At 37.3% G+C, this 15,602-nt stretch overlaps 1 protein-coding gene and 1 non-coding gene across 3 annotated transcripts in view; both read right to left on the bottom strand.

Annotated features, from left to right (window-relative positions):
- Positions 1 to 15,602, bottom strand: part of MICU1 (mitochondrial calcium uptake 1) — a 234,931-nt gene that overhangs the window by 15,381 nt on the left and 203,948 nt on the right. For both annotated transcript variants that reach the window (XM_026504432.4, XM_048218843.2), the window contains exon 10: positions 11,779 to 11,887. In XM_026504432.4, the coding sequence (XP_026360217.1) occupies positions 11,779 to 11,887 (109 nt within the window). The remainder of the gene's footprint in view (positions 1 to 11,778; positions 11,888 to 15,602) is intronic.
- LOC113259308 (U6 spliceosomal RNA) lies at positions 6,606 to 6,711 on the bottom strand. The gene has a single exon (XR_003317553.1). It is a non-coding gene; the product is annotated as a U6 spliceosomal RNA (small nuclear RNA).

The following is a 15,602-nucleotide window of genomic DNA, read 5'->3' as shown; positions in this document are numbered from 1 at the left end:
TTGTGTTTCAGCAAATATTTTCAAGTTCCAGCAGCATTGTGGGAAAAATCAAGAGGCAACATGATGGTGTGGAAGGAATATATAGACTTTGGGATTAGAGAGGCTGGAGCTTGAATCCTGGCTCTCCCTGCTTAGCTGTGTAACTATGAGCAAGCTGCTTTATTTTCTATTTCCTCATCCACAAAATGGGGGATAATACCAACTACCTTTCAGGTTTCAAGGATTAAGAGAGATAATGTCCATAAAGCACTTAGAGTTATGCCTGGCATACAGAAGCTGCTATGAAAGATAGTCGCTATTAGTGTTCCAGATGTGTGATGGCCTCACAGTCCTCCAAATGACAATGCTATGGCATTCTTAGGGTTCAGGAGAGGGTGGCAGTTTGTCTGTTACAGATAACTGTTCAGAATACAGCAGTTTTTATGTGTTAGAACTTACTCTATTACTAATTTCTAACTTCCCCAACAACCCGGTAGGGACCTAAATACCAAAAGACGAAGACCCCTTTACTCATTCAAAATAAGAGACTCGAAAAATTTCAAAGCCACAAAGATTCTTAAAGGTCATCTATGCCATCCAGGTCACTTCAGAAATAAAGGCAATACAGATAATTTGCTATGACTGATACTTTAGGAAAAAACACCTGGGGTGTAATGAGAGCATCCCGTAGGAGTTATACCACAGGCTTTGCTGGTTATTCTCTTGCCTTGTCAGACAAGAAGGTAAACTGTGCGTATAGAATGACTATAAAAAATTAAGGACAATCATGTCATAAATTACAATTTTCAACCTAAGCAAGCTTGTGCTGGGGCTTGAGTATTAAAGGCCATGGACTACATTTGCCAGATTATTTTCCTGTATTACCATTCAAAGAACAGAGGGAACACAAGTGGACCTACAAGTTTACCAAATCTGTAATACCCTGAGATGCTTTATAATGGGGCCTCACCATACCTGGAAACCTTTTATTCTCTTCACAAAAATAAGAATATTCTAAGTTATACAAACAATAGCTCATTCTAGAGCTCCAATTCAATTTCTAACTTTTCCATTAAAGGATGCCATCAGGGAGGAAGCTGTGTTCAGTTTTCCATTACCTTCTTCAGACTAGGTAAATCATTCAGACAGCACTTGAGAGGTTATATATCTAAGTTTATGTCCTGTATGTGTACGAATAAGCCACAGAACCAATTCCTCTTAAGTGCTAAACAAGAGACGACCTATAGGGGGAATATACACTATTTCATGGAGGAAGGTTCTTTCTTCAAATGGTCAAAATTCTCCAAGGACATTTCACATTTGCCTGGGAGTTTGTTATTCTCACAGGGGCCACTAGAAACTAAAGAAAGAGCCTCAGTGAACTTTGTTATTTGTACTCTGGAGGGATTGGATCATGCTGTCATATGGGGAATCTGTAGTTGCCACCTGCCTGGGTTCTCAAACTGTTCTGAAGAACATTAGCTCTTTAAGTTGTTAAAAGACATTTTGGGGCAAATCAAGTTTGAGAACTATATGGCTTTCTCGGAGATTAATAACGCACATTAGCATATTAAAAAGTTGGCAGGAGTAGTGCTGCAGGAAGAAATTCTGTATAACCTGGCATTTTCTGAACTTATTTGAACCATGAAACATTTTTTTTTTAACTCACAGAACCATTAACATATTGCAGTAAATAGTGTTCTTCACAATGCTGTTTGGGAAATTCTGTGCTAAATTATGTCTAAAGACAGGTTTGCAAGCTCTAAAATAGCCAAGGAAGAGACCATGCCAGGGCCTCTAAAAGACTGTGCCAATTTCTGAAGGTCCTAACCTTTTGGGGAAAAATGAAGACAACCAAGACTGAGAGCAGAAGGCAGACAGAAGTACTCTGTCTCTACCCCTGCCCCACTCTGTCCCCACCCCTAGTATGGGGTAGAGGCTCCATTTTTCATCTTCTCTCTAATTAGCACTTATCACACCAAACTTGAACAACCTGTATTCTTCTCTTTCTCCCCTATTAGACCGTGAGCTTCTTGAGGGTAGAACCCAGCACAGTACCTATGCTGCTGGCTGAACAAACGGATGAACCACACTAAACCTGGTTTATATCAACATAATGAAAGCAGCTGACATTTATCACACAGTCGCCACATGATAGGCACAAGTTTAATACCCTATGACTTAGGTATCATGATCCTGATTTTAAAAACATAGAGACTAAATTCGGAGATTGCCCAAAGCAACTCAGCCAGTGAATGATGGAGCCAAGCTTAAAACCCAGACAACAGGACTTCAGAACCTGTGTTCTTAACCACTACACTTTTTCCCTCTCTTCCAAGATTCCTCTTAGCAGAAAAATCCCATGATTCTGCAGAGGGAGAATTCGGGTAGAACTCAAACCAATGGAAATATCACTAGTAGGATGGTCAGGATTAGGAAGGTTTGAAAGCAAAGGGGAAAGTGCAAGGAGAGGCTGCAGAGGACAGGCACATCTGGCAGAGTGAGGGAACTCAGCGAGGATAACTGAACCCATGCCAGTCTTCCCAGGCACATGCTAGCGTGTGAATAGTTCACAATACTGATATCACCCTTTTGAGCATGCAAAAGGTGACCTAACATCAAGTCTAAAAGATAGGGGTTACAGAAGAACATAATGAATTAATGGCATGAGTTTGTTCTCTGGGTCTACTGGGAAAGGTGAGTGTTATTGGCTTGAGATCCAATGTCTTATTTAATCCATCAAAAATGTTTATTCACTTGTTCATTTATTGGTCAAATATTTATAAAGTGTCTACTGTATCCCAGGGATTGTCCTAGGTGTGGGGAATATATCCATGAACAAGACATATAAGCATGCTAGTAAGCAGACTCAGATAATAAACACATGAGAAAATATCAGGTAGTGACAAATGCTATGACACACAGGGTGACGGAGTGACTTTAGGATGGGAAGGTCTTTCTGAGGAAGTGATTTATATGAGACCCGAATTATAGGGAGCCCAAATACACCGAGATCATGGGAAAGAGCATCTGAGGTGAAGGAACAGCTAGAACAAAGGCCTTCACGTGGAAATGAACTTGGTATGTTTAGAATATAAACAAAGAGGGGCGCCTGGGTGGCACAGCGGTTAAGCGTCTGCCTTCGGCTCAGGGCATGATCCCAGCGTTATGGGATCGAGCCCCGCATCAGGCTCCTCCGCTATGAGCCTGCTTCTTCCTCTCCCACTCCCCCTGCTTGTGTTCCCTCTCTCACTGGCTGTCTCTATCTGTGTTAAATAAATAAATAAATAAATAATCTTAAAAAAAAAAAAAAGAAATAGAATATAAACAAAGAGAGTGTAGAATGGAGACACCTTGGAAGAAAGTGGTATTTGATGAACTCAGAGTATACAGGACCATGACATATGGAACCCCCTAAGCCTGGGTAGAGAGACTAGGGCTTTAATAGGGGAGATGCAGAAATGGAGTCAGATGCAGGATATATTTTGGAAGTAGAGACAAGGATTTATTGAAGAAATGAATGTGGGAGTGAGGCAGCAAGAAATCAGCCTAATGCGTATTTTTTTTTTTTTTTTGAGCTCCTGGATAGGTGGTAAATAACTTAGGAAGTTATTGAGGGCCTACTATACACAAAATATTGTAGTTAGTGGTCTCTGCTCTGCCCAATTAGCCGCATTTGTGGAAATTAAAGCCCTTGTCCCTAATTTATGGCTAGGAATTGATGACAACAGTGAAGGCAGAGGATTTTAGGTTAATGCGTCTTTTTAAAAAAAAAATTATAAGAACTATAGACAATATAGTTAGTTTTTTATAATTTATATTGAGTAGTTAGGGAAGGCCTCTCTGAGGAAGTGACATTTGAAGTGAGACTTGAAAGATAAATAGAAGTTACCCAGGTAAATAGCATAATTAGGTTTTTAGAATAATTTAAGCTTTTAAACAGACAATACAAGTATTCTCAAAGTAATTTAAATTCACTCTCCCCTCTGCCTCCCATTTTGGTCTTGCTTGGTGGACTACTTATGGGTGATATTTAGTTCTTGGTTACTGTGGTGGGTTGAACAGTAGCCCTCTAAAAGATATGTCCACATCTTAACCCCTAGAACTTGTGAATGTGACTATGTTTGGAAGAAGGGTCTTTGCAGTTGTAATTAAATTAAAGATTTTGAGATGAGATCTGGGCTAAGGATTATCCAGACAGACCGTAAGTCCACTGACAAGTATCCTTTTAAGAGATAAACAGAAGAAAGACATGGGGAGACAGAGGGAAAGGCCATGTAAAGACAGAAGCAGTGACTGGAGTTCTGCAGCCATGAGCCAAGGAGTGACTAGAGCCATGAGAAGCTGGAAGAGGCAAGGAAGGATTTTCCCCTAGAGCCTTCAGAGGGAGCATGGCCTTGCCAACATCTTGATTTCAGATTTGTGGCCCACAGAATAGTGACAGAATACATTTCTGTGTTTTTTTTTTTAATCACCATATTCGTGGTAATTTGTTATGGCGGCCCTAGGAAATGAATACACTTGGCTTCTCCCTGCTACTTAGTATGAATCTAGGCCAGCTTCCCCTAGATATCTATCGTTTTACACCCAGGGAATCCAAAGTTACATAGATAAAACAAACCAGGAAGTCAAAACAAATGTTAAGTATCATATATCTCAAAGCCAAACATATATTTGGATGTCAGATATGACTGTATAATTTTTAACACTGCCTCTATTAGCAAGGATAATGAGGCATGGATTATATGGAGACTAAACATCCCAGGAAATGGCCTGAAGTCATTAGAAAGAAACACTGTCTTTTTTTTTTTTTTAAACCACTAGGTTGCACTTTCCTTTGCCACCACTACCCTGAATCATTCTATTTTATACATCCTATAATTTTAACACAGTGATTCATCCAAGATAATTGTTCTTTAAAGCAATTCTGTCTTTAGTTGAGCTTTTCAAAAAAGGTATGCAGGGGCGCCTGGGTGGCGCAGTCGTTAAGCGTCTGCCTTTGGCTCAGGGTGTGATCCCAGAGTCCTGGGATCGAGCCCCACATCAGGCTTCTCCGCTAGGGAGCCTGCTTCTTCCTTTCCCACTCCCCCTGCTTGTGTTCACTCTCTTGCTGGCTGTCTCTCTCTCTGTCAAATAAATAAATAAAATCTTAAAAAAAAAGGTATGCAAATATATATTTATTAATTTTGTTTTTACAATAAATGATGACTTTAAATCTTATATCTTTGGATTTTCAGATGCTGTCAAAGATTCGTTTTGTGAAACAGAGCAATAGAACTGAAGCTATTCTGGACAAATAACCCTGTGATATTACACATACATACATAACCTCTATGATACCATCAGTTTTTTTCAAGGGATTCTACAAAGGTCAGAGGAAGTATTATTTTAAATAAACAAACAAGCAAACAAGCATCTGTTCTTTAAAAAAACCTATGTGGACTAAGAAAATGCAGTAAAAGCATCCAGTTTGGAAAAGAAGAAGTAAAATAATCTCTATTTGCAGATGGCATCATCTTATATTAGAAAATCTTAAGGAATCCACTGAAAAGTGTTGAATAAACAAGATTGTGCTTATAAAAACTCAGTCAGTGCTTTGGAGAGATTTAAAACTTACACATTGCAGTACCCAACAGTGAAATAAAGACACTGTCAGATCAACCGAAGTCTAAGAGAATTCATTGCTAGCAGGTCTGTACCATAAGGAATGACAAAAGTCAGACCGATGAGAAGTGATACCAGATAAAAAGCTAGATACTCAGGAAAAAATGAAGTAAATGGTAAATATGGGTAAGTAAAAAAGATTATTTTTTTCTCTTAATTTCTTAAAAGAAAAACTGTTGAGGGGCGCCTGGGTGGCTCAGTCGTTAAGCGTCAGCCTTCAGCTCAGGTCGTGATCCTGGGGTCCTGGGATCGAGCCCCACACTGGGCTCCCTGCTCGGCAGGAAGCCTGTTTCTCCCTCTCCCACTCCCCCTGATTATGTTCCCTTCTCGCTGTGTCTCTCTGTCAAATAAATAAAATCTTAAAAAAAAAAAAAACTGTTGGCAGCAACAATCCTAATATTGCATTATAGGGATTATAATATATACAGAAGAAACACAAATGACAACTATAGCATAAAACATAGGGTGATGGTAAATGGAACTACTTGACTGCACGGTTCTTATATTTCACTGAAAGTGGCACAATATTAACTTTAAGTGAACGGTGAAATGTTATAATTTCTAGAGAAACCATTAAGATATGAAATGCAAAGAGATACACCTAAAAGGCCACCAGATCCAAGTATACGTCTAGAAGAGATGCACTTATCTAAAGACACAGACAGGTGGAACATAAAAAACAGAAAAAGACATACTATGCAAATAATAACCATAAAAAAAGCTGGCGTAATTATACCACTATCAGATAAAGTAGATTTCAAGAAAAGGTATATTACTAAAGATAAAGGGGAACATTTCATAATGATAAAAGCGTCAATTCATCAGGAAAACATAATAATCCTAATCAGTAAGTGTGTATGCACTTAATACCAGAGCTCAAAATTCATGAAGCAAAGACTCACATCACTTAAAGGAAAAGACAGACAAATACACACATCATATGTGGAGATTTTCTTTTTTTCTTTTTTTTTTTTTGCTTCAAGAATTTGCATAACATTCTGTGCAGGGCCCATGCTAATCTTCTCTGTATCGGTCCAATTTTAGTACCTGTGCTGTGGAAGCAAGCACGATATGTGGAGATTTTGACATCCTTCTCTCACTAATTGATAGAGCAACTCGACAAAAAAGTCAGTAAGGACATAAAAGATCTGAACACTATCAACCACCTTGACCTGAAATTTTTACAACACCATACTCAAAAGTACAGAATACACATTTTTTTTCAAATTATGGAAACAGTCTTTAAAAAACTGACCATATGCTGAGCCATAAAACAAGTTTCAATCAATTTTGAAGAAGTGAAATTTTATAGTCTGTTCGCTGGCTAGTATAGAATTAAATCAGAAATAAAAAACAAGAATATATCAAGAAAAAACACTATTTGGAAATTTAAAAACATACTTTTAAATAACACATGGGTCACCTAAGAAAACACAGAGAAAATCAGAAAATGTTTCAAACAGGATGATCAAAATACAACATATCAAAATTTGTGGGACACAGATAAAACCATGTTTAGAAATAAATTTATAGGGACGTCTGGGTGGCTCAGTCAGTTAAGTGTCTGCCTTTGGCTCAGGTCATGATTCCTGGGATTGAGTCCTACACCAGGCTCCTTGCTCAGCAGGGAACCTGGTTCTTCCTCTAACATTCCCCCTGCTTGTGCTCTCTCTCTTTCTCTCTCACAAATAAATAAAATCTTAAAAAAAACCCCAACAAATAAATTTATAGCTTCAAAAGCTTATCTTGGAAAAGGTAGGTAAGGGGTGCCTGAGTGGCTCAGTAGGTTAAGCATCTGCCTACGGCTCAGGTCATGATTCCGGAGTTCTTGGATGGAGCCCTGCATTAGGCTCTCTGTTTAGCAGAGAGTCTGCTTCTTCCTCTCTCTCTTCTTCTCCCTCACCCTCTGCTTCTCCCCCAGCTTGTGCTCTTTCTCTCTCAAATAAATAAATAAATAAGATCTTTGAAAAAAGAGAATGTAGGTAAAGTACGATCAAAAGAAGCTAGAAATAGAAAGTAATGTATACTGCAAATAAGAAAGAAGGAAATAACAACAGAAAAGTAGAAAAAAAATACAGAAAACAAAGTCAAAAATTGGTTCTTTGAAAAGTTTAACAAAACTGCCAAACACCTAGGTAAAGTAAGTAAGAAAAAAAAAGATAGAAGCTGTAATTCACCAATGTTAGGGGAAAAAGAGCTGATTTCAGATTCTATAGATTCTACAGATGTTGAAAGGATAATAATGGTATATTACGAGCAACTTTCTTTCAATAAATTCAATAATTTAGATAAATGGGAAAATTCCTAAAAAAACACAACTTATCAAAATTCACACAAGATAAAACATAAACTCTGAATACCTGTGTATTTATTAAAGAAATTAAATTACCAAAACCTACCCACAAAGAAAACCATAGGTCCAGATAGTTTCACTGGTGAATTCTATCAAAATATTCAGAAAGAAAGAATAGTAATCTTACACAAACTCTTTCTGAAAATAAAGAAGAAAAATGTCCCTGATTCATTTTATGAGAACAGTAAATTCTGATAGAAAACCTGAAAAGATATTACAAAAAAGAAAATTACAGACCAATACCCCTCAATATTTAATAAAATGTTAGCAAATCAAATATAGCAATGTATATAAAAAGCCTAATAATACATTATTACATAGCTGGGTTTATTTCAGGACAATAAGGGATAATTATATCCCTTAATATGGTAATCTATCATATTAACACAGTGAAGAAGAAAAGTCATATCATCATTTATATAGATACACAGGGAAAGTATTTTACAAAACTCAATAGCTACTCATGATAAAAACCTTTTTTTAAATTAGGAAGGGAACGGAATTTCCTTAATCTGATAATGGGCATCCACAGTCTCATATCCAACTCAATGGTGAAATATGGAATGCTTTTCCCCTAAAATAAGGAAGAGGTCAAGAACCAGGGATGCCTTCTCTTACCACTTGTATTCAACAAGTGCAACAAGGCAAGAAAAAAAAAAGGCATGAATCTCAAAAAAGAAGAGGTGAAACTATCTGTTTGCAGGTGACAACTGCTTACATAGAGAATCCTAATGGATCTATGAAACAGCTAGAAGAATAAGTGAATTTAGCAAGATTGTAGAATACAAGATCAATATATAAAAATCTATTGTATTTTAATAACAGCACCAAATAATTGGAAAATGAAACAAAATTCCATTTATAATAGCATAAAAACCATAACATGATTAGGCATAAATTTCTAAAAATATGTGCCAGACCTGTATACTACTTAATACTACAAAGCCAATGCTGAGAAAAATCTAAGATCTAAAAAAATGGAGAGATATAATATGCTCATGAATTGGAAGACTCAATATCACTAATATGTCAATTCTCTCCAAATTAATATGTATTCAGTGTTACTATAATCACAATCCCGCCTCTTTTTTTAATAAAGATATTTATTTATTTATTTATTTATTTATTTATTTATTTGGGAGAGAGAGTGAGAGAATGCATGAGGTGGGGAGGGGCAGAGGGAGACAGAGAAGCAGACCCCCCGTTGAGCAAGGAGCCCAAAGTGGGGCTTGATCCCAGGACCCTGAGATCATGACCTGAGCTGAAGGCAGATGCTTAACTGACTGAGCCATCCAGCTACCCCAATCCCACCTCTTTTTTTACATAGAAAGTGATAAGCTGATTCTAAAATTTATGTGGAAATACAAAGGACCTAAAATATCTAAAGCAATCTTGAGAAAGAAGAATGAAGTTGAGAGATTTATGATACCTGACACTTCAAGACTTTCTATAAAGCTATAGCAATCATCAGACTGAGTATGGGTATGCACACATAGCTAGACATATAGGTAAGTGTAACAGATTAGAGAGCTCATAAACAAATCTACACTTAAAAGGTAATTTGATTTCTGATAAAGGTGCCAAAGCAAACCAATGGAGGGCTTTTTCAACAAATGGTGCTGGTACAGCCGGATATCCATGTGGAATACTCTATTTCACACCATATATAGAAATTAATTTGAGATGGATCATACAAGAAATGTAAGAGCTAAAGCTCTAAAGCTTGTAGGAGAAAATATAAAAGAATATCTTCACAGTTTGGCAGTAGATAAAGGTTTTATAAGGCCCAGAAAGTAATAACAAAAAAATTAAAATTCAATAAATTAGACTTCATCAAAATTAAAGAAAACTTCTGCAAATGAAAAAGACACCATTAAGAAAGTGAACAGGCAAGTCACAGTCTAGAAAACTATTCACAATATATGTATCTGATAAAGGCCTAGTATCCTAGAATGTATCAAGAATTTCAACAAGTGCATAATAAGATAAGCAACCCTAATAAAAATGGGCAAAAGATTTCAACAGACACTTCACCAAAGAAGATATGTGAATGACAAGAACACAAAAGAGCTGCTCAATAGCAGAAGTCATTAAGGAAATACAAAAGAGGGGGCGCCTGGGTGGCACAGCGGTTAAGCGTCTGCCTTCGGCTCAGGGCGTGATCCCGGCGTTATGGGATCGAGCCCCACATCAGGCTCCTCCGCTATGAGCCTGCTTCTTCCTCTCCCACTCCCCCTGCTTGTGTTCCCTCTCTCGCTGGCTGTCTTTATCCTGTCGAATAAATAAATAAAATCTTAAAAAAAAAAAAAAAGGAAATACAAAAGAAAAACATAACGAGATGTCTTTATATACACCCCAGAATACTGCCAACTATGGACAAGAATGGGAACAACATGAACTGTTGTCACTGCTGGTGGGAATGTAATACACTGTGAAAAAGGGACTGACATTTTTTTTTTTTATAAACTAAATACCTTCCTGTGAACCCAGCAATTCACTCCCAGGAGTTTATCCAAGAGAAACGGCAATACGTGTCTTCAAAAAGACTAACAAGAAATTGATAGCAGCTTTATTCAAGATAGCCAGTAACTGGAAACATGGATAAACAAATTGTGGAGTATTCACACAACAAATTACTTCTCAAAAAAGGAACAAACCACACATGACAACATTGATGGATCTCAAAAATACACTGAGAGAAATGGATAAACAAATTGTGGAGTATTCACACAACAAATTACTTCTCAAAAAAGGAACAAACCACACATGACAACATTGATGGATCTCAAAAATACACTGAGAGAAATGGATAAACAAATTGTGGAGTATTCACACAACAAATTACTTCTCAAAAAAGGAACAAACCACACATGACAACATTGATGGATCTCAAAAATACACTGAGAGAAACTTTAAAAGATTATACGTTGGATAATTCCATTTGTAGGAAGTTTAGAACAAACAAAATTAATGTATGGTGGAAAAATACACAGATTAAGGTTGTCTCGGTGCATGGGGGCAGAAACAGACTATGAAGGGGCACAAGGGAACTTTAAAGAAATACTGAACTTCAGTTAGTACTCATGCTGAAGTATTGAGACATGCCTTATGTCTACAACTTACTTTAAGAGCATAAAAATAAGAGATTGATAGAGGGATGAACATATACACAGATATATTATCTGGGAAATAGAGAAAAATGTTAATTGAAGTGCATATATGGATGTTCTCTGAATAATTATTTCAACTGTTCTCAATGTTCGAAATTTTTCATAATAAAATATTGGGGGAAAATAATGTTTTCATTTCCCCTACTCTCTCACATTGTCTGTACTAAGTGGAACAGAATTTGTAGAAAGTAAGCCAATGGTGGGCAGGGGAGCTATTCTAAGCCATGATTTTATCTAAAAAACAAAGCAAAAAGCCACGTTAACACAAGAAATAAACAAAACTATTGCTTCCCACCGAGGAATGAATTGAAATGCATACGGACTTCAGATTCACATTAAATATGTCATGACTCTGGCTCCGGTGAGAGAAGTTCCAAAGTATCTAAAGATGGGCATCTGCCTTGACCACAGCCTTTGGCACAAGAAAATACATTTGCTGAGCTTGGTCTCTCAGGGTGAAATATAAGGCTCATGCAACAATGGCAACAAACAGAACAAACCAAAGAAAATGTCAAGAAAAACTCACATATTATTGTTAAGGAGGGATAGTCACTTAATACATTACAGATTCAATGTTTATACCCGCAAGAAAAAATTTTTGGGTTTCATTACCTTTATCAAGAGATGCCCCGGCCATATGGTAAAAGCTTAATGCAGTGTCTACATCATTAATATTCTTTAGGAAAGTAAAGAAGTTCTCCACTTCCTGAAATGTCAGACCCTGAAAGAAGAGAGACAGCAAGATAAGGCAGGAACCTGTAACAAAAAGCAGCACAAAATGCAGTGAAGTAGGCAGTTATTCATATCTATAAATTAGAAATTTATGCTGTTTAGAACAGAAACTGAATAAATTCGTCAAGGAATGCCAAATCTGTATACAACAAGGGAACACAACTCTAGAATTTTACACTGAGAAAGGCAAGCTGGCTCATTGCTTTCCGCTCCCATGTAAAATCTGACATGAAGCTGTTTACAGTGATGGCTGGATATCTTTAATAAAAATATTTCTAACTGTGCCCTCCAATTAGTCACAGTATCTATTATGACATTTCCTAAATGAGCTTTAGCCCCTTGATCTGTTACATGTTATACATCTTAACAAGTTGGACTAGAGTCAGGACTTCCATTTTAATAATCAACCCTTAGGCCAGCTAAGCTTTTTGAGGCTTAAGCTAATTAAAAAAAAAACAAAACACCAAAGTCAGTGATATACAGGGGAATGGTTTGAGAATTTAGCAGAACCCAAGCACTTGGGAAGCTGTTCATTATGTCAATCTAAAAGCTACTAATGAAGCAATTTGCCACTTAATTTTAATCGGATGAAATTCTCTGAATGAAGAAGCTCTTTTCAAAAGTTGCTCCTGCGATTTGCTGATCTCTGATTTGACTTCCTCTGATGGCTCGAGAGAGAGTAGTCGTATAACTAGGGGCAAGGGAGTCTCCTTACAGGGTGGAGGATTTGTCCTATTTGACTATTTCCCACTTCCCACACATCACGCTGTGATGGAAATGAATACAGTTTCTAAGAAGTGAGTAACACTGCTGAGAAGCTGAGCTGAATGCTTTTAATGAAGCATATCAGGTCCTTAACATTGTCAATGCTGACTGGCCTCTGTTGAGGGCTGCCCCTCTTCCAATTTCCATTTCCCCAAACTAGAGAGCCCTGGGATCCACACGGGGAATTTAGTAATAAGGAAACTTCAATACTGATAATATATGGTTCTTTCCTGGTACTCTCCAAACTGGGTCAGTGGCATCTTTCTCATTTAATCCATCAAACTAAGAGCTAAAATACTGTATGTATGATTATTCACACAATCTTTTCTAATTTTCCTTAGAATAATAGAAGTTAAAAAACTTTTTATTGTGGAATATGATGACCATACAGAAAGCTGCATAAAACATAAATGTACAACAAACTGCTGTAAAACGAACACCCACAGAACCTCCACTGAGGTCAAGGAACAGACTATCATCAGCATCCCTGAAGCCTTTGTCTCGCCCCTCAATATGCTCCGTCTCAGTCATAAGCTCCTTTACCCAGTGTTAATCACTATTCTGACTTTTAGTGGATTCATTTCCTTCCTTGCCTTTTTAAAAAAATTGCATTACTATAGAGGCCTGTCTGGGTGGCTCAGTTAGTTAAGCATCCGCCTTCGGCTTAGGTAATGATCCCAGGGTTTTGGGATCGAGCCCTGCAGAGGGCTCCTTGCTCAGCGGGAAGCATGCCTCCCTCTCCCTCTGCTTGCTGCTTCTCCAGCTTGTGCTCTCTCTCTCCATCAAATAACTAAATAAAATCTTTAAAAAATAAAAAAAATTAAAAATGGTGTTACTATGTATTTATTTATGCATCCTCAAAGAGAAACAGTTCAATTACGCTTGTTTTGAACTTTATAAATGGAATCATGCAGTATGCGTTCTATTATATATGGCTTTTCCCTTTAATATTTGTCTATGTTTTGCATTCTGTAGTTAACTAATTTTTATTGCTGTTAATATTCTGTTGTGTGAATATGCCACAATTTTTTTATCCATTCTATTTGGGCTGTTTCCAGTTTTTGGCAATTATGCACAGTGGTACATCTGTATTTAAGTATGCATTCAGATATTTATGGACTACCTACTATGTACAGAGCTCCATAATTTTTGGCAGTGAACTGGGAGGCTTATAGTAAATATTTTTTCCCTAACTTGAGGCCGTTCTCTTGGCCTTGACTTAGAGCATCCAGAGATAGGACGTATTCCTTATATGAATGCCTTAGTATGCTATCCAATGTAAACACTAGGCTAGAATCAACCTTAGAGAGGAGAATTCTACTGGATCAGAAGTATAGCTTCTACAATACCACCTGCTTGTGGTTGGATACACTAATACCATTTTCTCTTCCCCTCCATCAAAAGACATGCAGTGGTCGAAACAACTCAAGTGTCCACTGATGCATGAATGTATAAACAAAATGGAATATGATTCACCCTTTAAAAGGAAGGAAATTCTGACAGAAGCTACAATATGGATGAACCTTGAAGACATTATGCCAAGTGGAACAAGTCAGTCACAAAAGGTCAAATACTCTATGATTCCACTTATATGAGGTACCTAGATTATTAAAGTTTACAGAGACAGAAAGTAAAATGGTGGTTGCCAGGGCTGGGGGGAAGGATGGGGACTTGCTCTTTTTAAAATTTTTTTATTTTTAGTAAGTTCTATGCCCAACATGGGGCTTGAACTCACGACCCCTGAGATCCAGAGTTGCAAGCTCTATGGACTGAGCCAGCCAGGTGCCCCAGGAATTGCTTAATGGGTACAGAGTTTCAGTTAGGGAAAATGGATGGTGGTGACGGTTGTACACAGAATGAATGAATGTGCTTACTGCCACTGAACTATACACTTAAAAATGATTAACATAAAAATCCTAAAACAAAGCACATGGTACAGGAAATGCTACGCACTCTGACAAACAAGCTCAAATGTTTGCTAGTAAATTTACTGTGAAACATCAAATACAATAGGCCAGAGTAGTCATGCTGAGAATTATTTAAGGACACAGAGAAAATCTGAACTGAATGGCTATTCATCTGTTGACTTAGAAAAACTGGGATACAAATCATATTAATGCCATTATTAAACTGAAATATGTAACGTTTTACCTTTTACTATATAGATATAATAAAAATATTTATTGAGCACTTACTAACAACTTAGCACTATGCTAAGAACAGTGAGAGAAATGAAATTACTTTGGACATGGGCCTTAGATATTTTATACAGCTTACAATTTAGATAGGTCTCCTTAAAGAAAAGATGATGCCAGTCACAAAATTCTTATTCCTTTGTAACTACCTTTGTAAAAAATCCAGAGGGGTCTCTAGCAAGAAAGCTATAATAAGACTATAACATGAGGTTTGTGGATGGAAAGTGAGAGGATGTGCTTTCTGCAAGTCGAGGTGTTCAGACTGGGAGGCATTAGCTCTGCACAGCCATTGGCAGGTGACTTGACCTGCAGAACAGTAGTCAAAAGGAAATAATCTTCCCTTAAGCATGGCATCAAAGGGAATTTTTTTTTTTTAAAGATTTTATTTATTTGAGAGAGAGAGAGAGCATGAGCAGGGAGAGGGACAGAGGTAGAGCGGGAAGGAGAAGTAGACTCCCCACTGAGCAGGGAGCATGTTGGATGCGGGGCTCAATTCCAGACTCTGGGATCATGACTTGGGCCAAGGTAGATGCTTAATCAACTAAGCCACCCAGGTGCCCCTAGAATTGTCTTTCAAAACTAAAAGCAATTGACAAAATGTTTAGAAGAAACCATAAAAAATCTTCATAATCTCGAGTAAGACAAAGAGTTCTTAGATACGACACCAAAAGCACAATTCATAAAATAAAAAAACTGATAAATTAGACTTCGTCAAAATTAAAACCTTTTGTGCTTCAAAATACT

The sequence above is a fragment of the Ursus arctos genome, unplaced genomic scaffold (genome assembly GCF_023065955.2).
Source record: "Ursus arctos isolate Adak ecotype North America unplaced genomic scaffold, UrsArc2.0 scaffold_7, whole genome shotgun sequence".
Taxonomy (NCBI): domain Eukaryota; kingdom Metazoa; phylum Chordata; class Mammalia; order Carnivora; family Ursidae; genus Ursus; species Ursus arctos.
The sequence above is the reverse complement of the archived record's forward strand: the minus strand, read 5'-3'. Positions and strand labels throughout refer to the sequence as shown.